Source organism: Eschrichtius robustus, chromosome 4, assembly GCF_028021215.1.
Source record: "Eschrichtius robustus isolate mEscRob2 chromosome 4, mEscRob2.pri, whole genome shotgun sequence".
Classification (NCBI taxonomy): Eukaryota; Metazoa; Chordata; class Mammalia; order Artiodactyla; family Eschrichtiidae; genus Eschrichtius; species Eschrichtius robustus.
Window position 1 is genome coordinate 38497991 of NC_090827.1, and position 24687 is coordinate 38522677.

Consider the following 24687-nt stretch of genomic DNA (forward strand, 5'->3'; position numbering starts at 1 on the left):
TTACAGCAAGTAAACTAGACCTTCTCGCTCGCTGTCTCTTTTTGAATCAGAATGGGTGTGAGATGTGTGTGGGTGGATACAGAGGACAGTCTTCCACAGGAGGGAGCTGAAGAGTCTTGTGGTGTCTGCAGAAATGCAAATGTGGAGCTGAAATACTAACTCCAGGCGGTTCGGGACTGATTTTTAATTTTCTCAATTAGTAATCTTATTTGTTTTAAGAACAAAGAATCATCTAAAGCTATTAGCTTCCAAATGAATGGTTGAGTAAAATTAATACGGACAGATGGTTAAATCTTCTTGCTCCCGAGTAGGTATGCGAGGTTTTGTGTGTTTGGCTCACATCTGGATGAGGTCCGTGGGCATTTTATTGTAAGGCTCTCTCTGCACTCTTAGCGTCAGCTGGAGAACAGGGACTCAGAAGTCAGCCTTGATCAGAATCTCTTTCTCCACTTCTTAGCTCTGCAGCCATGCAAGTGAGCTGGTTAACCTCTCTGTCTTGATTTTATCATGTGTAATTCGGGATAATGGTAGCAACTTTTTCGTAGGGTGGTTGTGAGAATTAAACAGGGAGGCTTGGGACATTGGCTTATATTGAGTGCTCAGTAAATGTGAGTTGCTTCTTTAGAAATAAATCTATGAATTGAGGCCAGTCACAATTCAGTGGTCCCATTATTGATGCAAGGCTCTGGGAACACTAAGGGACTTTGTTTTTTAAATAGTAATTTATATAGGGAAAGAAATCACCTGAGTTCTCTTTTGCCAAGTAATTTTAAGTGGCTCTTGTAACAAGCAGTGAAATTAACTGGCTTGCCTTTCAACCTCCTGTCTCTCTGCCTTATGGATACTTGAGCAGTTAAATGGCCAGAGTGCAAGGAAGAAAAGAGACAGGAGGAAGATGATGGCTTTAGATTATCTCAAGCTTTCAGAAAAAAAGAGGAAAAGAAAGGAAAAAAAAAAAGAGAGAGATTGTCCAGGGTTGCCTTTGCCTAACATCGATTTGTCCCTGATGCCACAGCTGCTCTGAGGTGGAGGAGAGGCAGGTGGCAGTAGCGAGACACCAGTAGACCTTTTCTAATATTCTGATCTCTGTAGAGGAGGGATAAAAAGGAGTCTTGCAAATAGCAACAGCCAACTTTTGCCTTGAGTCTGAGTCTCTTTTCTAATTTATAAGTAAGTAAAAATTTGTAGCTACTTAAATTTGGGCTACACGAATGATGAGTTTGAAAATAAAATGTACTCTTCCCTAGCTGCCCATTTATTCCAGCTTACTTTACTACTTAATACTTCTGGGTGTGTACATGTTAGATGGACTTTACTCAGAACTTTCTGGCTGTTTCTTGAAGGAAAGATACAGGGGAGAAATGGTCAAGGTATGGTTCCTGTTCTTAAATCTAACCTTTAGTTTCAAGACAGTGAAGGTGCTGAGATTTTACTTTACTTTCATGTGAACAAGTTAGCCTGTACAGTTTCATGGATGCTGGTAGAAGACACAAGACTCCTGGATCAGAGGTGAAGCACAGTTCATTACTCTCAGTAGCCAGTGCTTTACATTTTGTGTTGGTGCCCTGAGCCCCAGTTCCCAAGGGCACTGCAAAGAGGCTCAGATATATCTGCACACCTTGGGTTGTGTTTTAGGAGAAGAATAACTCTGAACTTAGGAAACTCGACTCTTTCGAAATGACTGGCAAGCGTGTCTGCCGTTTGCTCTAGATGGACACTATATTTTCCAAGGCTGCAAGCAAACCTGTTCTTTGCTTCAGAGGAAGATACTGGCACAGGTGGTGTTCACCCACCCTGGGGTGTTGCTGGCGGAGGTGAGTGGGTGATGATGACGTGAGAAGATGCCCTGTGAGCAGTTGAGGCCGGAGTGTGGCAGATCCCAGGTGCTGGGCTGCGTATTTGCCTCAGTTCTGTAGGCACTGGTGAGACAATGACAGATCTGAGCAGGGGTGTGTTCAGATCTTTGACAGGAAGTAGAGTTGATGGGGGGAGGGGCATAGATGGAAAGATGGCTGGTTGGGTTTTAGAAATAATCCAGGTGAGAGATCACGGAGGTTTAAACTTGCCATTGAAAATGGAAAGAAAGGATGCATAGGAAGAGAGACTTGGCAGAAAAATAGAATCTGGTGGCCTGTTGGATGTAGGAGGTAAACAAAAATGGAAAAGGAAAAATTGACTCGAAGGTTTCCAGCCCTGGTAGCTGAAGACATCTTTAGCCAAGACAGAGAATGCAAGAGGAACAGTAGGTTCAGGGGAAATACGGACTGGTTTTGGATATCCCAGATTCAAGGTGCCTGTGACATTTCTGTCAGAAACGCAATGAAGGCTGCCAGAGAGGTATGGGCATCATTTTTAGTGAGGCAAAGTTTGGATAGTCGGAAAATCCTTCAGGTGGATGGTGAGGTAAGAAGATAGTGGGGCAAAGGGCAGAATCTTTGGGGATCTTTGCATTTAGAGAATGAGAGGAAGAAGAAGAGTGAAGGAGACATACAACAGTCAAAGGGGTAGGAGGAGAATCAAGAGAGTGTGGTGTAAAGGAATCCACAAGGGGAGATTTTTGAAGGAAGAGGATCAACAGTGTCAATGCTCTAGATTATTCAGGTATGAGGAGGACCAAGAAACAACCAATAGAAGTCAAGAAGTCACGAAACTAGAGAATAACGGGGTTGCACTTACGTGTCATTTTTACAAGAACCCTGTAAGACAGTGGTATGTCTCCGTTTTACACGATGACCTGAAGTGAAGAGTCATCGTTTGACTTGTGTAAGTCTCAGGGCTAGGAAATGGCAGACTACAACTCATATCCAAGACCGACTTGTTTTTAGAGCTGGTGCTCTTAACCACAATGAACATGAGGACATGAAGATTCTCTAGGCTGATCTTCTGATGACGTTGGAGATGAATGAAAAAATAGAAGACACGTATTTTTAAATGTTTTAATTTTATTGGCGTATAGCTGATTTACGATGTTGTGTTAGTTTTAGGTGTACAGCAAAGTGATTCAGTTATACATATACATATATTCATTCTTTTTTTAGATTCTTTTCTCATATAGGTTATTACAGAATATCGAGTAGGGTTCCCTGTGCTATACAGTAGGTCCTTGTTGGTTACCTGTCTTAGATATAGTAGTGTGTGTGTTCATCCCAAGCTCCTGATTTATCCCCCTCCCTGACCCCGTTTCCCCTTTGGTAGCCATGAGTTTGTTTTCGATAACTGTAAGTCTGTTTCTGTTCTGTAAATAAGTTCATTTGTAAAAAATTAGATTCCACATGTGAGTAATATCATATGATATTTGCCTTTCTCTGTGTGACTTACTTCACTTAGTATAATAATCTCTAGGTCCATCCATGTTGCTGCATATGGCATTATTTCATTCTTTTTTATGGCTGAGTAATATTCTATTGTATATATGTACCACATCTTCTTCTTTTTTTTTTTTTTTTTAATTTTTTGGCCACACTGCGTGGCATGTGGGATCCTTAGTTCCCCGACCAGGGATCGAACCCATGCCCCCTGGATTGGGAGTTCAGAGTCTTAACCACTGGACTGCTAGGGAAGTCCCTGTACCACATCTTCTTTATCCATTCATCTGTTGATGGACATTTACGTTGCTTCCATGTCTTGGCTATGTAAACAGTGGTGCAGTGAACACTGGGGTGCATGTATCCTTTTTGGATTATGGTTTTCTCTGGATATATGCCCAAGAATGGGATTGCTGGATCATTTGGTAATTCCATTTTTAGTTTTTTAAGAAACCTCCATAGTGTTTTCCATAATGGCTGCACCAATGTACATTCCCAGTCACAGTGTAGGGTTCCCTTTTCTCCACACCCTCTCCAGCATTTACTGTTTGTAGACTTTTTGATGATGGCCATTCTGACTGGTGTGAGGTGATATCTTATTGTAGTTTTGACTTGCATTTCTCTAATAATTAGTGATGTCGAGCATCTTTTCAGAAGACAAATGTTTAAGGAACAGAGGAGGTTTGAAACTGTAGACAATAGGAAAGGGAAGTGGGGAGGGAAGATTTGAGTATCACTCTCTGAAGTGCTCATCTCGATCTTGGATGAAGCCATTCTGAAGTTACACCTGCCCTCTTTCCAGACCAGCTCCATCATGGACCCCTGAGGGTGTACCATCAACCCAAGGAAGATGTGTCCCCTTTGCTGAGAATCTCTGCAACGCCCTGGAAAGTCTCTCAGTGGCAGACCTAATGTCAGTGTGGAACCTGCATCTGACAATGTTTAAAATTCAAATAAACGGCAGTTTACATTTTCCGAGTATTTTGTGTACTCTAGTTCACCCAATCTCTACAAAACTCAGTAGGCAGTTGAGCAGATATATCTTCTTTATTAGGCTTAGGTGCATATATTAGGCTCAAGAGACAAGTTGAAAGTGGCAGAGCTGGGATTTGAATGCTGGTCTTCGATTCTTAGAATTACTCTGTGGCGATAGAAGTAAAATGAGACGAAGAGTTGGGTGACCGAGCAACTTAGTGGTGATAGGGATGCTGAATTCTGCCAGAAGGTCCAGAGGCTGTGAGATGCTTCTTTCCCCAAGGTTCACACTGTGAGGAAAGATGGAAGGGCACATTGAATAAGTCAGAGCTAGATCTCTTAGACCTGGGACAGCTAGACATCCGACACCTGGGGAGAGTTTGGGACCCCGAGTGTTTCTAGTGAGAGAGGAAACTCCCTGTTATTTTGCAGCTTCCTCCTGCCCTTCTCTAGGCATCCTGCCTGCTGGCTTGGTGGTTGTACAAGGAATAACAGCAAGTCTAGGGGTTGTCTGGTCTGAAGCAAAAATGCTTTCCCTTGTGCTGGCTAGAAACTGGAGATGAGGCCAGCCACACGGAGTACTGGGAATATACTACAGTCCATTTGGACCCTAATACAAAGGTAGCCCTTAATAAACCAAACACTCTTTATATTTGAGACTTGGATTTGAGAGGAGACTTAGAGTCAGGCCTAGATGTGTCTGAAGAGTCCAGAAATTATCAGTACTTCCAAAGAAATTGGCTTGGACCTGGAATTGGATATTTGCCTTGTCCTTTTTCTGGGTATTTCTCACTCCTGCTGGAATGGACATGCACGTGACGGCCAGCCTCGGGAGTGCCAAGCTGGCAGGTTTCTGAGCTCAGCCTTGGGTTGGTCTGGGTGTGAAAAGAACACGTGAATGAAATCATGAGACCTCTCCTCTAGGTGCCTGCTGGTGGGGAGGCTGTTGATCCTAGCCCAGAAATGGATTTATATGAAAAGAGTAGGGGAAAGCCAACATGAAAGTGGAAGCAAGACTTCATAGGAAAGGAAAATGCAGATCAGTTCCTGGCAGATAGTAGCTATCTGTAATGCTTTTCTATCTGCCGCCCAAATAATTATCATCCAGGGGAGAAATTCCAAATGTTATTGGTGAACAGGAATTTTATATTTTCCATGAGTCATTCGTATTAAATAAACTTTGACTGTCTTCCCAACATATGCTTTATTTTATGACAGTGGGCTGTAGACTACATGCCTTGGTTAGGGTGACTTTTTTATGTATTTTGCCAAGGTGTTTTGATATTAATCTTGATTTTATGCTACAGTTAAAAAGATTTTCATGAGTGCTTGTTATGTAAGGCTCATGCAAATGCTTTATAAACATTATCTCCTTTAATTTTCACAACAACCCCATTCCATCATTAACCTCATTTTTCAGATAAAGAAGTTGAGACAGATTGAGTAACTTGCCAGTAACAACTGGGAGAGGAGAGGGCTGGAAGCTTCCAGAATCTCCATAACCTTAATTTGTAATAGTTTGTATCTTATAATATACTTAACAAATTTCTGTTTCCAGGATATGTTTTGTTTTTGTCTGTTGTTGTTGTTGTTTTTTTAAATGAGGGAACCAAGATCTAGAAAGGTTAAAATGTTACTCAGTATCATTTTGAGCTTCTCGTCTTTGTAAAGCTATAGGTAATCTTCTAACTGTCCCAGTGCTTAGAAATGGTCTCTTACACTGCCTTTTGCAGTATTTAATACATTGTAAGTGTTAAAAATAATGCATTCTTCTTCTAAAGCTTTAGAATTCTGCAATTTTATATATAGAGCATCTTAAATTTATGATGTTGAATGGTAGGTCCCTTTGATGGAAGAGTGAATCATTCTTGGTTCTATGTGCTTATATTTAAAACTAATTTAATATAAACATGTGTTTTTGACAGAACCTTAAAATATTATGGATCACCCTGTATCTTGGAAGGGTATCTTTGTGTATGAACCTGTTTATTTTTATGTAACTCAGTGTAGTGGATGGACTGGAAAGTGTTTACTATACTTACACAGACATATAAGCATAGTGCTTATTGAGGGTTAGTTATAAATGTAAGAAAGGAACGCATTACCAAGTTTTTGTAATTCACCTATGACCTGAAACAATATTCATGAGTCTCTCCATTGCTTTTCTTTGAATGACGTTTATAGTATCTCTTTCTTTTTTAAAAAAATTGAAGTATAGTTGGTTTACAATGTTGTGTTAGTTGCAGGTGTACAGCAAAGTGAGTCAGTTATATATATATATCTATATATATCTTTTTCAGATTCTTTTTTTTTTTAATAAGTTAGGCATTCTTTAAAAGACTGCTCAGTTTGTTTGTTTTTTTTTAATTTATTTATTTATGGCTGTGTTGGGTCTTCGTTTCTGTGCCAGGGCTTTCTCTAGTTGTGGCGAGCGGGGGCCACTCTTCATCGCGGTGCGCGGGCCTCTCACTATCACAGCCTCTCCTGTTGCGGAGCACAGGCTCCAGACGCGCAGGCTCAGCAATTGTGGCTCACGGGCCCAGTCGCTCCGCGGCATGTGGGATCCGCCCAGACCAGGGCTCGAACCCGTGTCCCCTGCATTGGCAGGCAGATTTTCAACCACTGCGCCACCAGGGAAACCCCAGATTCTTTTCTGTTATAGGTTATTACGAGATATTGAATATAGTTCCCTGTGCTATACAGTAGGCCCTTGTTGATTATCTATTTTATCTATTGTAGTGTGTATATGTTAATCTCAAACTCCTAATTTATCCCTACCCCCTCACTTTCTCGTTCGGTAACCTAAAGTTTATTTTCCATGTTTCTGAGTCTATTTCTGTTTTGTAAATAAGTTAATTTGCATCATTTTTAAAGATTCCACATATAAGCAATATCACATGATATTTGTCTTTCTCTGACTTCACTTAGTATGATAATCTCTAGGTCCATCCATGTTGCTGCAGATGGCATTATTTCATTCCTTTTTATGTCTGAATAATATTCCATCGTGTGTGTATATGAGTGTATAACACATCTTCTTTGTCCATTCATCTGTTGATGGACATTTAGGCTGCTTCCATGTCTTGGCTATTGTAAACAGTGCTGCCGTGAACATTGGGATGCATGTATCTTTTCGAATTAGAGTTTTCTCCGATATATACCCAGGAGTGGGATTGCTGGATCGTATGGCAACTCTAGTTTTCTGAGAAACCTCCATACTGTTCTCCATGGTGGGTGCACCAATTTACATTCCCACCAATAGTGTTGGAGGGTTCCTTGTTCTCTACACCCTCTTCAGCACTTCTTATTTGTAGACTTGTGGATGATGGCCATTCTGACCGGTGTGAGGTGATGCCTCATTGTGTGTCGATTTGCATTTCTCTAATAATTAGCGATACAGCATAGCATTCTTAAGCCTTGTTGCTAGGTATTTCCTCACAAATTTTTCCTAATCATTTTACATATGATACTCTTTCCCTTTCATTTTCAAGAATCTTTCAAGATACATAAGATATAATTATCAAACATATTTAAAATTATTATACACACACATACATGCATGAATATTTGTATTTGTTCATTACATAGCCAACAGGGGAGTTTGTCTTTGCAGTGCTGGTGAGATGTGTAAACCTTTATTTGTACTTCTGCATGTCCATGTTTGTATATGCACATGTGCCTCATTAATAATGACACATTGCAGACTTTTGATGTGAATGTGAACATGAACATTAATGACCTTTCACCCCTGTTGTCAACATGCACAAATGCAAATAAACATTTCACTTCCTCTTCAAATATTGATCAAATATCTCAGTTCACACCAAGCACTTTGCTGGTTACTAGATGAGAACTGAATGAATGTTAGTTTATAGACCCCTGGAATCTGATCATTTATTCTGTAGAATCATACACCTGGAAAGTTTTTTGCAATAATCTTGTGCCTGTTACCATCAAAAGTGTTGATGTTCCAGTTTGAGCCTTACTTTTTTATACTGTTATATCGATTTTTTTTCTTTTTAAAAATTTTTTTAAAAATTTCATATTGGAGTATAGTTGATTTATAATGTTGTATTATTTTTTGTAGCTATAAATAATCTTTTTTGTCTCTTCATTTTCTTTCCACATCTCTTTACTAACCAATCATCGACTTATCAATTACTGATTCAGTTTATTTATTAGTTTATTCAATTTCTTTGTTAAATGTATACTACGTGCCCTCAGGCACAGAATCTGCTCCTGAAGCCAAAAATGTTCTTTCCTAAACAAAAGACTTTCTGGCTGGGTTAGTCCCAAGTTGTTCTCTGTTTTCACTTTAATTCTCTTTTTAATTTTACCCTATGTGTTCACTTTATTGTACCTCAGTGCATAAAATATAGTAAGTCCTCAATACTTTTTATGAAATTAACAGGAAATTAAGTGTGATATAATTTCTAGCCTGTTATCTTCTCACTTCTTCCCAACTTCTCCTTTCTTTCATTTTATATTCTTCTTCTCCCTGTTTGCCTTTCCTGTGTGCGAGTTTTAATTACCTGTCTTCTCTCTTCTGCTTCCTTAACTCCAAATGCCACTGTGTTTTCTTCTTACTTCATTGACTTGTCAGTTGAGTCCCTCCAGCATTTACCTCCACTTCTGTTGTTTAATGGAATTTATCAACCCTCTAAAACTTTTTTTTTTCCCCTTTTGCTTGTAATTTTTTTTTTTGTTGTCTCAAAGTATCTTCTTTTCTCTTTTGATTCTCCAGCCCACCTACAAGGACCTCTGGTTGCCCACTGGGGTTCCTGAGTTCCAGGCAGGTGTTTTCTGGAGCTGAACGGACCCTCTGGGTCTGGTAGCATCATTTGGGTTTGGAGAAGGAAACAGTGAGGCAGAGATGATGATGAAACCTGACTCATTCCTACTTCTCGCCCCTCTCCTCAAGGAAGATGTGGGCAGTGCTTAGTGACAGCACTGTGTGAGATTGGAGGAGGCAGGTGGTGGGAAGGAAGGCACGTTTGATTTCACCTTGGCCGCTTTGCCCAGGGACAACTGTCATCAGCTGCTCGTCAGTGAACTTGAGAGCACTTACCTTGCCTTTACTGCCGATCAGAACCAATCTTATAAATTAAAAGAAAAAAAAATCCTTGGGCCTATAAACACTTTGACCCGATTATAGATTTTTGTTAAAAGTTAGAAAGTACTGTGGTAATGATACCTGTCAGTAAGCTTTGATATGCCGAAAAAGTTTTAATACCTTGGAATTTAAAAAAAAATTTTTTATGATAGTATAGTTGATTTATAATGCTGTGTTTCAGGTGTACAGCAAAGTGATTCAGTTATAAATTTAGCCACTCTTTTTTAGATTCTTTTCCCATATAGGCCATTACGGAGTATTGAGTAGAGCTCCCTGTGCTGTACAGTAGGTCCTTTTTAGTTATCTATTTTATATGTAATAGTGTGTATATGTCAGTCCCAATCTTCCAATTTATCCCCCCTCCCCACCACCTTACCCACTGGTACCCATAGTTTGTTTTCTACATCTGTAACTCTATTTCTGTTTTGTAGATAAGTTCATTTGTACCCTTTTTTTAGATTCCACATATAAGTGATATCATATGGTAGTTATCTTGACTTACTTCACTCATTATGACAATCTCTAGGTCCATCTATGTTGCTGCAAATGGCATTATTTCGTTCTTTTTTATGGCTGAGTAATATTCCATTGTACATATTACTACATCTTTATCCATTCCTCTGTCAATGGGCATTTAGGTTGCTTCCATGTCCTGGCTATTGTAAATAGTGCTGCCTTGAACATTAGGGTGCATGTATCTTTTCAAATTATGGTTTTCTCCGGATATATGCCCAGGAGTGGGATTGCTGGATCATATGGTGGTTCTATTTTTAGTTTTTTAAGGAACCTCCATACTGTTCTCCATAGCGGCTGTACCAGTTTACATTCCCACCAACAGTGTAGGAGGGTTCCCTCTTCTCCACACCCTCTCCAGCATTTATTGCTTGTAGATTTTTTTGATGTTGGCCATTCTGATTGGTGTGAGATGATACCTCACTGTAGTTTTGATTTGCATTTTTCTAATAATTAGTGATGTTGAGCATCTTTTCATGTGCTTTTAGCCATCTGTATGTCTTCTTTGGAGAAATGTTTATTTAGATCTGCCCATTTTTTGATTGAGTTGTTTGTTTTTTTTTTAAAGCTTTTTTTCTTTCTTTTTTTTATATTTTATTTATTTATTTATTTATTTATTTTTGGCTGTGTTGGGTCTTCGTTTCTGTGCGAGGGCTTTCTCTAGTTGTGGCAAGCGGGGGCCACTCTTCATCGCGGTGCGCGGGCCTCTCACCATCGCGGCCTCTCTCGTTGCGGAGCACAGGCTCCAGACGCGCAGGCTCAGTAGTTGTGGCTCACGGGCCTAGTTGCTCTGCGGCATGTGGGATCCTCCCAGACCAGGGCACGAACCCGTGTCCCCCACATTGGCAGGCAGATTCTCAACCACTGTGCCACCAGGGAAGCCCTGTTTGTTTTTTTGATATTGAGCTTCATGAGCTATTTGTATATTTTGGAGATTAATCCCGTGTCAGTTACTTCATTTGCAAATATTTTCTCCCATTCTGAGGGTTCTCTTTTCGTTTTGTTTATTAATACCTTGGATATTTAAGTTTTTAGTTCCTAAGTGTAATGTCTGGTTTGGGCCAAGTCCAATCTGTATCTGTAGTTCTAAAATAATTTCAAGTCAAATCAACCTCGCTATACCTATTCTATACTCAACTATTCTATGCAAGGCACCGTGAAAGCTATTAAAAATAAACAAACGAAAAAAGCCCAAATCAAAGTTAACCTAATATCTTTACAGGTAATATCTCTGTGTATTTGGGGAGAAAAGGAAGAACACAGGTCCACAATTCTTTTTTTCTTTAACAATTTATTTATTTTTATTTTTTATTTTTTTGGCTGCATCGGGTCTTGGTTGCAGCACGCGGGCTCTCTTGTTGAGGCACGCAAGCTCAGTAGTTGTGGCGCGTGAGCTTAGTTAGCTGTCCCGCGGCATGTGGGATCTTAGTTCCCCGACCAGGGATCGAACCCACATCTCCTGCACTGGAAGGTGGAACCTTTACCACTGGACCACCAGGGAAGTCCTGGGGTCCACAATTCTTAATCTGAAAATTCTGAGGTGGACGTGTTTGAGCAAAGGCAATATGGGACATATACTGTCCCATATTTAACGTCTTCAGATAGGTTTGGTGTGGAAATTATTTTTAACATAGTGACATATGAATATTCATGCTGAGTGGGGAAAAATACAGACCTAAATAACCTGATGTCAGGTCAGACATTCAGATTTTTGATTTTGGCAACTGTGAATAGCAGAATGTGGGCTTGTTTTAAAATGCGATCAGGTGTTAAAAGAAAATAATTACGAGTCACATTCAGAAAAAGGGAATATCAGAGGGTGTGGAGAAAAAGGAACCCTCCTACATTGTTGGTGGGAATGTAAATGGGTGCACCCACTATGGAGAACAGGATGGAGTTTCCTTAAAAAACTAAAAATAGAGCTACCATATGATCCTGCAATCCCACTCCCAGGCATATATCTGGAAAAGCCAAAGACTCTAATTCAAAAAGATGCCTGCACCCCAAGGTTCATAGCAGCACTGTTTATAGTAGCCAAGACATGGAAGCAATCTAAATGTCATCGACGGATGAATGGATAAAGAAGATGTGGTGTGTATATATATACACACATATATATATACAATGGAATATTACTCAGACATAAAAAAGAATGAAATAATGCCATTTACAGCAACATGGATAGACCTAGAGATTATCATACTAAATGAAGCAAGTCAGACAAAGACAAGTATCATATAATATCACTTATATGTGGAATCTAAAATATGATACAAATGAAGTTATTTACAAAAACAGAAACAGACTCATAGACATAGAAACAAACTTACGGTTACCAAAGGGGATAGTGGCGGTGGTGGGGGAGATACATTAGGAGTCTGGGATTAACAGATACACACTGCTGTATATAAATTAGGTAAACAACAAGGACCTACTGTGGAGCACAGCGAACTATAGTCAATGTCTTGTAATAACCTATAACGGAAAAGAATCTGAAAAAGAATATATATAGACACATATATACTCACACAGATATGTATAGCTGAATCACTTTGCCGTACAGTTGAAACTAACACAACATGGTAAATTAACTATGCTTCAGTAGAAAAAATGGTGAAAAAAGAATATATAAGTTCAAAACAGATAAAAATTTTAATAAAAGGGAATATCACTGTGGGTGGTGACAGAAAAGGTGGGATTTTTTTCTGATTTGAAGGTCTGGATGGGACTTCACCTTGCTCACTGTCGACTCCTGGGCAACTAGAATCACACCTGCCATGTATTTGATGAATAAATATTTGGCAGATGAGTTATTAATGAAGAGAAGGGGAAGAAATTCCCCGTCAGAGGAGACTTGTGCCTGAGGAGAGGATGAATTTGGTAGTCAGGGGTCTGCTCTGATTGAAGACGAATACTCTGCAATAAATGTGGGTAGGTGAGGTGGGACCCCTTATGGGGAGTTATGTGTCTGTGCCTTACATGCTTCTTCAGCTGAGGAATTTGGATTGGATCTGATGACTTTTAAATGGGGATGGGAGAGGCCTAAGGTAATCAAAGTGGCTTGAAAAATAGAAAGTAGAAAAAATGATGTTGTTCAGAATGGATTATGGTTGTGTGTACGTCCCTGTAGGGATGCTCAACATGCAGGCATCAAATTCGAGGCCGTGTTGAAGAAGCAGAGATTAGTCCAAAGTGTGAAGAAAATGCAGAGATTGCGATCTGTTGCATTTGGAAAGTGAAAGGAAGTCAAAGAAAATTTTCAAAATTCTAATACTTGGTGATGAGAAATAGTGATCCCTTTGGCTGAAAGGGGAAATTTCGAAGAGAAGTTGGAGAGGATATACGAATCGTATGACTTGGCATGTTGATTGGTTTATATTCTTCAGATCTGTTTATATGATGTCTTTTATATGTCATGTGTGTGTTCATAGATGTAAAATTTGTCCCAAGTCCTTAGTCCAGAGCTTTTAAGGACAATGTAACAAGAAACAGTAAATCCTACATGACTTGAGTGTATGTGTTCTATGTGCCGTTTCCAAGCTGCTTTTATAGTAGGTTTATTTAAATTTCATGTTAAAAAAGGAAAAACTGTGTTGAGTAGCATTAGTTCCCCCTTGTACCTTTCATTATGCATTAGCAATTAACTCTCCTTCTCTCGGGTTGATGAATTTGAACTTGATCTATTATCTGATAGTAATTACCAGCACAGAGTGATGATTATTGCTGAAGTAACATTCTTATTTCATTTCTCTTTGTATATCGGGCACTTCTCATAGGGCACGTTTGTTTGCAGAATATGACTTGCTCTTTTGGCTTCTGGCTTTGAGGCCACTATTTTAGGTTTCTTAAATAGAGTAGTATTGAAAAAAATCCTCTGGTATTTAAAATTCTCTGGACATGGTCTTCTAGCCTGTAGGAGACGGAAGGAGTGAGCTCTGGCTGGTCTTTTCTCCTCCAGCAGGCTCAAGCTCTGATTTTTGTGTTTCTTGACAGTTTCTTTTTTTCCCAACTCCTGGCAGGGCTGACCTGCATTTTTCTCTGCTCTTGGAGTCAGTGTTTCCCATCATGAAGGTGCCTCTCTGCTACTTTGGTTCTTGAGCCTTCTGAATAGTCTTGTGTAGGCTGAAGGGCCAGCCTTTGCTCTTCTGGGCCTTTGAGCTCTCTAGAGACAATCGAGAGAGAAGGTGTGTCTGTTTGCTGGGGCTGCCATAATCAAGTACCACAGACTGGGCGACTTAAGCAACAGAAGTTTATTTTCGCACAGTTCTCGGGGCTAGAGATCCGAGACAGGGTGTCAACAGGGCTGGTTTCTTCTGAGGGCCCCTCTCCATGGCTTGTGGATGGCCATCTTCTCTCTGTGTTTTCACACTGTCTTCCTTCTGTTTGCATCTGTGGCCTGATCTCTGCTTATAAGGATACCGGTCATATTGGATTAGGGCCCACCCTCATGACCTTGTTTTAACTTAACCACTTCTTTTAAAGACCTTAGTTCTAAAAACAGTCACCTTCTGAGATACTGGGGGTTAGGACTTCAACATATGAATTTTGGGGGCCACAATTCAGCAAATAACAGACGAATAGGACATTTCAGAAGCTTGAAACTGAGTGAAGAGAAAGAAATAAAAGGCACCACAGTGAAACAGCCTCTGATCTCATTTGGAGTCTTAGTGCTTCTCACTGGATGGTGCATGTAATGGCTCTTAAAAAAACCCCAAACAAAACAAGTTTTGCTTTACTTTTGAGTGAGTGAGTTCCATGGTCTTCAAGAATCATCCAAACAACGGTTTCTTCCTGTGTACTAATCAGCACCATATCATTTTTAAAAGGCTAAAACTTTTCAAGAAAAATCTCAAGAATAGGTAAACATAAGAAACATGAAAGGTGCCGTGCATCTTTACAAATTGCATTGGTATGTGTGAGTACTACTTAATCAACTTTTTTTTCATAACCACTGACTCCTTACATTTTGTCCTCCTGGAACAGTGTTTTATGAGATTATCTTCCAACCGTAACTCATGAATACCAAGCTGCGAAGGCAAGTTGGTAAACACTCACTTTTGTCAAACATTGTTTTTATAGGCAACAGGAATGCTGCTAATGTGAGTTAGCAAGGATTCTGAGTGCCACTGTTTGTTGACAGCTTTTCAGATTTGACTGTCTCGTATTTGCTAACATTTCGTCTCTTCCAATAGGTATAAACGACCAAGGATTGTACAGAGTTGTGGGGGTGAGTTCAAAGGTCCAGAGACTTCTGAGTATGTTGATGGGTATGCCTCTTTTCTAATCATTTTCCATGCGTTGTTTGTTTATATTCGTTGTCTTTGCAACTCAGTGTTTCATAGTAACGTAACTTGGGAATCCATTCTTTTCTTCTGCTGTCTTGGAGTCCTTTTCTCCTGAGCAGAGACAGTTGGCTCAGAGAAGTCAGTTAGTGTTTGCTCAGGTCCCCCTTACTAAGAAATGGAGGAAGGAAAGAAGGCAGCTGATGGGTGAACGTCTTCTCCTGCTTGCTTCTCCCAGGGGAGTAGCAGCCAGCCCTCTGTGATTTGCGTGGCTTTCAAATTGCCCATCCAAAGTCTTGACAGTACATTTGGTTGCACAAGACCACTGGGACTCGCTCATTTTTCTGGAGCTTCCACAACTGTCACTCAACAGCAAGGGTCTGATTCTCAGGGATTCATTGGTATGCACAGTGGCTTGTTTGTAGTTTGCACCAGGCTGTTCTCCAGAACCATGCCTGCTCCATCTGTGCTGATAACACAGTGTTCTTTGGCATCGAAGACAAGAGGAAGCCAGAAAGTGAATTCATTTCATTACCCCAGACGTTATGTGAATGACAAAGCGCTTTTACATTACACTCTGCTGTCAGCTCAGTGCCACCTGTAAGAGGCCCTGCTCCTCCACCCCCCATGACCCCAGAGCAGGCTGCCTCCTGGGGGGGTGAAGATAACTCATCAGGCTTGAGGGCCTGTGTGTCAAACCGATCTGTCATTATGACCTTGCTAAATATTGATTTATTTGATATCTCCCTTTAATTAATCAATATTAACAGTGCCCTCAGGTATTCTGTCAGTGCATTTAAACCCGTCTGCATCTTAAAGCATTGTCGCAAAGACTTACTTTGAGGAAGCATAAACCGAGATGAATAAAATCAGCCGGGATGTTACGGATAGCGTTGCTTGTTTGGCTGCGTTTGAATTCAGGATTTAATAAGCAACAACTCTTTTCTTAGCTTATTAACCACAGGAAAAATGCCTCGTCATGACTTGGGAGAGCCTTATTAGAATACATTCACTTTCATGAGTTGTTTTCATTTTCTGCCTCTCTGGTTTAACTTGGGTATGCAATTTTGGCAGTCAGATTTTCCTTTTTACCATTAGTGGGCTCCAAATTAAATAGACTCAGGTTGCCAGTGGTTCAGTAGCAGCTGGCAGAGTTTAATGGGATGACAGCATCTGCTTTTAGTTAATTTTAAAATTAGAAACACTACTCTCATTTCCAAGATGGTGTTATGGTGATTAGAACTGGAAGACTCTGTTGGTATCAGAAAGGGAGATTTGGCTGAAAGGCACACTTGGCAGTGAATTGGTTATAAGGATCCTAGCTTTATTTTATTATCTTCTCATTCATGTTCAAGGGCAGCTCAAACAAGCAGGTGTCCCTGTGGTCACCCTGAGGTGTTAAGCTGTCTCCAAATTTGTTCTTGAACTCATAAAAACCATATGATCATCAGCATCCCTGGACTTGGGTGGTACTTTCCTCTGCTCATGGGAAATGTACCAAGACAGTTCTGAACTTGCAAGGTGTTTAAAATATCTAAACCCTCAAAAATTCATGACCTGGAAAACTGTTTTCACTTTCCGTGAGGCTCAGCGTAGAGAAGTCCAGGACACAAGCATGACACAACCTCATTTAAGCTGCTGGCAAAAAGAAATGCTGTGTTTTCAGTAATACCATTCTGCAGTCAGAGGAAATTAGAGAATTGACACAAGGGAAAGATACTGACTTTGTTTCTTATTGTTTTCTTATTAAGTAATGCATTTAAGGGAACGGCACAGGATAAATTAATTTTACTTCATCTCTAAATAATTCCTAGTATGAATTTAAGATGGTCAATCACAAACTTTGGATTTTTATTAGCATTAATATCATTTTCTTGTTACTTTATTTTACCAGCTCAAACTTTAGCTCTTAACGAAAGAGATTTATTCACTATTTCCTAATGAATTTAAGATTACCTTAAGATGTTTCTTTCCTTTCTTCCTGATTCAGCAAGTGTTCAAATTGAACTAATTTATACCTCTTCCAAAAAAAGAATTTGAGTTTCTGAATAGTTGTGTACACACTGTCCTGTAGATACTCATTTTCTACATTTCCCAACCGCTCTACATTGTTTCAAAGTTATATATGTTTAAGAGAAAAAAAGTGGGTGAGTCTGCCAGATTTTTAATTTTGCTCTTTTGTACCAATCTATTTTTTTCCCTCTAGTAGATAATTAATTCTGATAATTTTGCCCATTTGTGGTACTAGAAGTTATTTTTTAAAATTTATTTATTTATTTATTTACTTTTAAAAAACAAAATTTTTTATTTTGAAATAATCTCTAGCCTGCAGAAAAATTGCAAGTAAATAGTACAATAGACTCCCATAATACCCCTTCCCCAGATTTACCAAGTTTTAACATTTTTAGGCAGTTATTTTTTAAAATTTTGATTCCTCCAGATAACGTTTATTTCAAATTTGAATTTTTTCAAAGTACTTTTTGTTTGGAATGCATTTTTCTTTGCAGAAATGAAAAGTAACCTAACTTTTTAAAAATCTGAGATAAAGTTCCAAGTCGTTTTATATTTTTTGACAGGAACTTCTGTTTACTTTGGTTCTCTTTAGTTCTTGAGAGCTAACCATTTACTTTGCTATTATTTTTCCTTTATTGCCATTTTTACGTAAAATATTTTTGTATTTAAAATATTTTCAGCGTTCTTTAAATACTCCTGTGTAAAAGTTTGTGTTGATTTCTAAAAGAGGGATGCATGCTTAATATCTTGCATGTTTTCTTCACTTGTGTCTCTATTGGGTGTGTTTTCACGACCTTCACATTTAAAATTACAATAGAGAAAAATATTTCTCTCTGTTCTTCTTCTCCTTTCCCTTCCTATTCTTCTTCTTCCCCTCCCCCATTCCTTTTGCTCGCTCCCCTTCCTCCCCTGCCCCTTTCTTCTCTCCTCTCCGCCACACGTGAAGTACTAATGGCTGCTGACCACCATTTGTACTCGTCCAGGTCAGGTAAAGGAGTGGACAGCTGCCTTCCTACCCTGGTGATGAGAGTTGTTTGCCTTCTTGGTCATCTTCCATCCCGGGGGCAGAAAGTAGCGGTCTGCTGGATTTTCCAACAGCCTCCTAGCTTTCCCTTGGACCAAGTTTCTTAAGGTTCCACAAGAACATGCCCCAGTGAGCAATTACATTCCTTCCCTTTACAGGTGTTTTTCTTTTCCTTGTTTTTTTTTTTTTTTTTTTTTTTTTGCTCTAACAGAGGGCACACATAGTCTGGTAGAAGTGTTTGTTTTTTTTTTTAATTAGAAACTTGAAGCAGTTGGGGAAGGCAGGGAGAAATAGCAGATGAGGTGTCTTTGGGTGAGTCACGGTTTTTTAGTAAGTGGGGTGACAATGTAACAGACGAATTATCGCGATTGGTAGGTTGGAACTCAGCTGAGTTAGAATTGTCCTGTGTTCTTCCTTCTTCTTCTTTGGAATGAAAGCATCAGAGCAGGGAAGGGAAAGTGCTGGGAAAATGTGGTAGCTTGTGTGTGCTGGTGAATTTTCTGTTTGTTTCTAAATTCAATTTGTAAAAACAGCTGGATGATTTTATTTATTTTAAGACAGAGAACCATAGAAAGCCAGAAATCAGACTAATTTAGGGGAGTTTTACTATAAACATATTACCATGTTTACTTTGTTTGTAGGACTTTTCACAAAGGTTGAGGGAAAAAGTAAACTAATATAGCTGAAAAAGATTCTGATTTTGGATTATAAAGACTATTCTCCAAACTCATTCAATCACTGGGCGTCTTCAAGTACTTTAGACTAGGACCCAAGTCAGTGTCGAGTAAGGTGCCAGCACTTTGGGCTGGGCTGAAAGTTTCCGATTTCAAAAAAATGACCACTGGTTATAGAATTATGAAGCATTTACCCAAATAAAAAGTCAACTATTTGTATCTCTGTTCATTAGTTTAGGTTTTAAACTAATCCACGAGGTGTAGTGTTCCTTGGCCAGAAAGGAAACAGAATTTCTACCTTATTTATAGTAGAACATATATTCTGATTGAACACTCTAAATGCATTTTTAAGTTTGAATCCCAAATAAGTTATTAACAAATTTACCTAGTCCCAGTGCATCCACGGATTGTTAAGAGCTCCTAGGGTTGATTGAGTTATTTGAAAACAGTGAAAATTTAATAGCGGATTAATACCATAGACATTATGTAGTCATTGGCTTCTCGTGTGACAGCTCCTTTTTATTCCATGTATTCAAAGGATGGCTTATTTTTCCATAGAAAAACTATGGTTCTCAAAATATAGAATGATCATTTGGTCAAAAGCTGAAAATAAAAGATTTCCTTTAGAAGCTTCCTGGATTTTAAAATGGTGATTTGCTGGTAGCAAGTTGATTGAAAATGTTATCTGACTTGTATGAGATTTGAATAATTGACTTAATGAGAGAGAGAATATTCAGTTACTGCAGTAATTGGTTGGCAAAGCCTTTAGAACAGAATTATTTAGTCCTAGTTATAAAGGATTGCACCTTTAATCAGGGTGCTTAATTTGATTTCTTGAATGTATCTGTGGCTTGTCTGACAAACTCAGTAACAAATGAGTTCTGAATTGTAGGAACCGATCAAAATGTAATCAGTGTCAATTGCCATTGTTGTAGTTTATTGCATATTGCTGTCAGTTGCTGTAATCAAGAGCTGTTGAAGTGCTTTGAAAAGTTTCCAGACTTTTGAGTAATCGACTTCATGTATCTGATGTTATGGCTGTGAAATAACCATCACTTCCTGTTTTACTTTATTTTCAAAAAGTTTGAGAATAACATTGCATTGTCACCCATCCTTTCCCATGCCGAAGCCTCAAACTTTTTAAGTGGCATGCATGACTTAACGTGGTGGTCCCATTTGGACAGGATTTTCTTTTTGAACTTTAGTTTGAAAAGGGTATACTAACAAGAAGTTTCCTTCCATATATAGACAAATACAGTGTAAGGGAGGAAAAAATACCTGAAACGACTAGTTTTTTGGGGGGGTCTTAGTTGAAACATCATTCTGGAGTGAGGGAGAAATAAGTGTTTTCCACAAATCTCTTATTTTCTCCTTTGTGTGATTGGAGCGTAGAAACTCACTCCAGTTTCTCTTGATTGTTTGATGTCCTTCATCATAAGCCATTTACTGCTCCCTCCCATGGGTAGGTACCACCACTGAATGCTTATACTTTTGGTGACTCAGCTGTGGTAATAACCTACTCATTTGATGATTTATGGAAATCTGCATACATTCCTGATTTGCTTTGATGCTCTCAGTATTTCCACGAGAGCATGTACATTATCTCCATTGTGCACATGAAGAACTGAAGTTCATAGGTTTGGAACTGACTTGTTGGGGTGGTGAGGCTGGTCAGGGTTGTGGCAGGATTTAAGCCCAGGTGTGTGGTCCCTTGCTGCGCTCTCCTCCCTGCTGCCAGGTCACAGCCAAGTGCAGTAGCCCAGCCTTACAAGGCTCGCAGATGCCACCACACTCAGAATGCTTGCCTTTCCCACCATCCTTTCCTTTTATTTCAACCAGGGTTGACTTTTTCCTGTTCAGAATTAATTGCGCTGCCCTCCTCCTCCTCCTCCTTCAACTCTTCTTCTTCTTTTTTTTAGTGCCTGTTTTACATCTTCTTTAGAGTTTACTAGATATTTGAAAGGGCATTTGTAAGAAATGCATCATTAATGTACTTTTAGGACAAAGAAAACTAATTTAGAATGAATGTCAGAAATGTTACATAGAGGCTTCTAGTAAATATTTCTTGGATGAGTGTATAGATTGTAACGTTAATGTAAAAGATTACCCATAAAAGACTTTTTAAGTTTATGTGTCATTTCTGTTTTGGTTGATCATGTATTAGTCTTCAGAAAGATAATATGATGAGTATAAACCTTAGAAGTGTGGGACCAGACTTACCATCCTTTTCCCCCACTGACTTCTTGTTCTTCTAATAGGGATTTTGCCATTAAGGGTACTGCCTGTTTCCCCTGTCATAACACAGTGTGATAGCAGTCATGCCACCTGAAACAAGTTCAAATATATAGACACTGCAAAATGCCACATGCTGTAAGCCATGGCTACTGAGTAGTACCTTATAATAATAGTAGCAGTAGTAATAATAATAGCTGTACATGCTTTGCAGTTGTGAATATTTAACTGCTCTGTCCAGTTCTCCCCTACTCCCAGCCCAACCCTTATCCTTTTACTTCGATCTTCACTGCAGATTTTCTGAAGTGCTAGAAATGTCTGATAAAAGAATATGGCTTATAATATGATAAGAAATTGTATGTAATGTTTTTATAGGAAACCACAGAATTCAGTATTTGTGGTTTGGCTGTTCAAAAATGAGCCATTTGGTCAAGGTTTGAATGATTTTTTTCTTCCTTGCTTGCTCACCAGATGTGAAAACCTGCAATGAGGTGGACCTGGAGAATTCTATAGATTGGGAAGTGAAGACAATAACGAGTGCCCTGAAACAGTATTTGAGGTGAGCTCCTCTCGGTAGTGGGGCGTGGGGAGAGCGGACTGTTGGGATGTTTAACACACAGCACATGCAGACTCTGAACATGCATCTCAAAAGTCAAAGCTTATGAGAAAGGAGAACATTTATGAGGTACCTAATGATGTCCCAGGAAGTGTGGGACATAGTCAGTGAACATCAGTTGATAGATAAATTGCAACAGAACAGAACTGGAATAGACTTAGGTTTTGAAATAGAGTCTGTTGTGGATGTGAGTTTTTGGAATTAAATGCTCTGAAACAGTAAGGAAGAAGGCTGTTTATTACATTCATTGAATCTTTTCTTTATGTTGTGGACTAAAATGAAAATGTTTTAGTTTTAAGTGTAAACCATGTGAACTTAAAGGCCTATAATGATGACATACAGATACAGAGCGATTTGAAAAGAAGTTTACTTGATGAGGTTTTTTTTTTTTTTTTTTAAGATAAACTTTGAGTTTTACATTTACTATAGGAAGTATCTAGGATTAGAGTTCGAAAAGGTTCAGCATTTCTTTGAGCATTCACCTTTCTTGAGAAAAGAAAGGAAATGAATGATCACAAAGCTTGAGGTTAGATGAAGGACAAGTACACGGAGTAAAGGAATGGAAAACAGTCACGACTGTACTTCTTAGGCTGTGGGTCCGCTGGGGACTTTGCTTTTTGTCTGGCAGACAAATGGCACTGCTCCCCCAGCATCAGTTCTTTTTAACCAACACACAGGATTGATTTTCAGGTAAATACTCTTTGGGTTCCAACAAGCACATTAGAATCAACTTACATTACATATTTTGTGTTTTAAAAAATTTGTATATTTTAAAAATTTCAAATTTATACAAGCGGAGAGATGAGTATAATGACTCCTCATGGGCCTATTATCCTGCTCTTCGGTTTTCAACATTCGACACTTCTTGTTTCATTAGTCTCTCTACTGCCACTTTTTGGAATAATACTTTAAAGATTTTCTAAAACATATTGCTGCACTCATAAATACTTGAGTGGATATCTCAAAAAAGATAAGGACTTACAAAAAAGGATGTTATAGAAAAGATAAAAAGAATATAATTATCATACCTAACAAAATGCGTATGATCCAGTACTCAATCTGTGTTCCATTTTTATAGATTTTTTTTTCAAAAACGTATTTTAATGTTTGTTTGAATTCCTGCAGGATTTCAACAGTGTCAGCACATTTCATTTGGTTGATATGTTTTAAGTCGTTTTTCATTTGTGCAGTCCCCTCCCTCTACCCTGCCACCCCCCGCCCCCAGCATTTAATTTGTTGATGAACCTGAGTCATTTTTTAAAATAGAATTTTCCGCATTTTAGATATGGCTGGTGGTATCCTCAGGTTTCTCTGATATCTGTCATATTTCCTATAAGCTAATAGTTAAATCTATAGGCTTTGTTAGATTCAGATTCGGCTTTTGTTGGTTTATTTATTGCAAGAATACATCATAGCAGTGCTATATTCTTCCTGTTGTGTTACTACATCAGGAGGCCTATGTTGTCCAGTTGGCCCACTTTTTAATGAAATTAACATTTATCAGTGGGTTCAGGTGTGTGTTACCTATTTGGAAGTATTTTATTTAAAGAAGATGTTTTTAGCCACTGTTTGAGATGTTTTTTCTTAACCTGTTAAGTACAGTCAGTCCTCTGTATCCACAGGTTGGTCCCACATTCACGGATTCAACCAACCACGTATGGTGTAGGATGTTTACGGTCCACAGTTGGTTGAATCTGTGGAAACTCAGGCCAGACTGTAGAACTTGAGCATCTGCAGATTCTGATATCCAAAGTGGGTCCTGGAACCAATCCCCTGCTGATGCTGAGGGACGACCTTATTATTACCCCTGTTCTAGAAAGGGGTAAAATGAAGGCTAAATCTATGTGCTTATGTTTAGTTTGCCACTGGTAGTGACTAACTGGTTTAGATGAGGATTATGGAAATATCTCATTAGCCCCAACCCTGGGATTGGAATATACACTTCCTGGTGATATTGACATCTTATGTGGTTTGTTCATTGCAATATCTCAGCATCTAGAGCTAACTCCGTCACTCAAATACGAGAGCAGAGGTTCTAAACTGGGGATGATTTTGGTACCCTCCAGCCCTACTCCAGGGCTCTTTGGCAATATTTGGAGACATTTTTGGTTGGCAGGATTGCTGAAGAGGGGTGCTGCTGGCATCTAATGCGTGGAGACCAGGGATGGACTGCTGAACATCTGCAGTGCGCGAGACGGCCCTCGCCTGTCCCCAGATGTCCAAAATGTCAGTAGTGCTGAGGTTGAGAAAGCCTGTATTAGACGGATGAAGGACAGAATGGGTGAAGGTTATAAAAATAAAATAAATTTCCTATGTTAATTTGACCAGCAGAGGATGGTGCTTGCCAGGAGGTAGCTTTAAATTAATTAATTAATTAATTTATGGCTGTGTTGGGTCTTCATTTCTGTGCGAGGGCTTTCTCTAGTTGTGGCAAGCGGGGGCCACTCTTCATCGCGGTGTGCGGGCTTCTCACTATCGCGGCCTCTCCCATTGCGGAGCACAGGCTCCAGACGCGCAGGCTCAGCAATTGTGGCTCACGGGCCCAGTTGCTCCGCGGCACGTGGGATCTTCCCAGACCAGGGCTCGAACCTGTGTCTCCTGCACTGGCAGGCAGACTCTCAACCCCTGCACCACCAGGGAAGCCCCCAGGAGGTAGCTTTAAACCCAGTTTACTGTTTGGTAAACTTATGCCTAGTACAGTTCAAAATGATTTGGTTATTGGTTGGAAGCTAAGGGCAAAAATCCAGTTCTTTTGTAGTAAATTGCATGTGTTTTTTTTCCTGCTTCACATGATTCTTTCTTCCCTTGTTGGGGGAATTAGTTTAATAAACTAGAGAATCTTTTTCTTCAATACATACAGTTTCTTTCTGGTTCTTGATACTGTCTGAAGTTAGTTCCTTCTTGTCCCTGGTCTTGTGTTACTTTTTCTGTCTTTTTTTT

At 39.3% G+C, this 24687-nt stretch overlaps 1 protein-coding gene across 2 annotated transcripts in view; it reads left to right on the top strand.

Moving 5' to 3' along the window:
• Positions 1-24687, top strand: part of ARHGAP10 (Rho GTPase activating protein 10) — a 326787-nt gene that overhangs the window by 182763 nt on the left and 119337 nt on the right. For both annotated transcript variants that reach the window (XM_068542594.1, XM_068542595.1), the window contains exons 14-15: positions 15099-15173; positions 21603-21690. In XM_068542594.1, coding sequence (XP_068398695.1) covers positions 15099-15173; positions 21603-21690 — 163 coding nt within the window. The remainder of the gene's footprint in view (positions 1-15098; positions 15174-21602; positions 21691-24687) is intronic.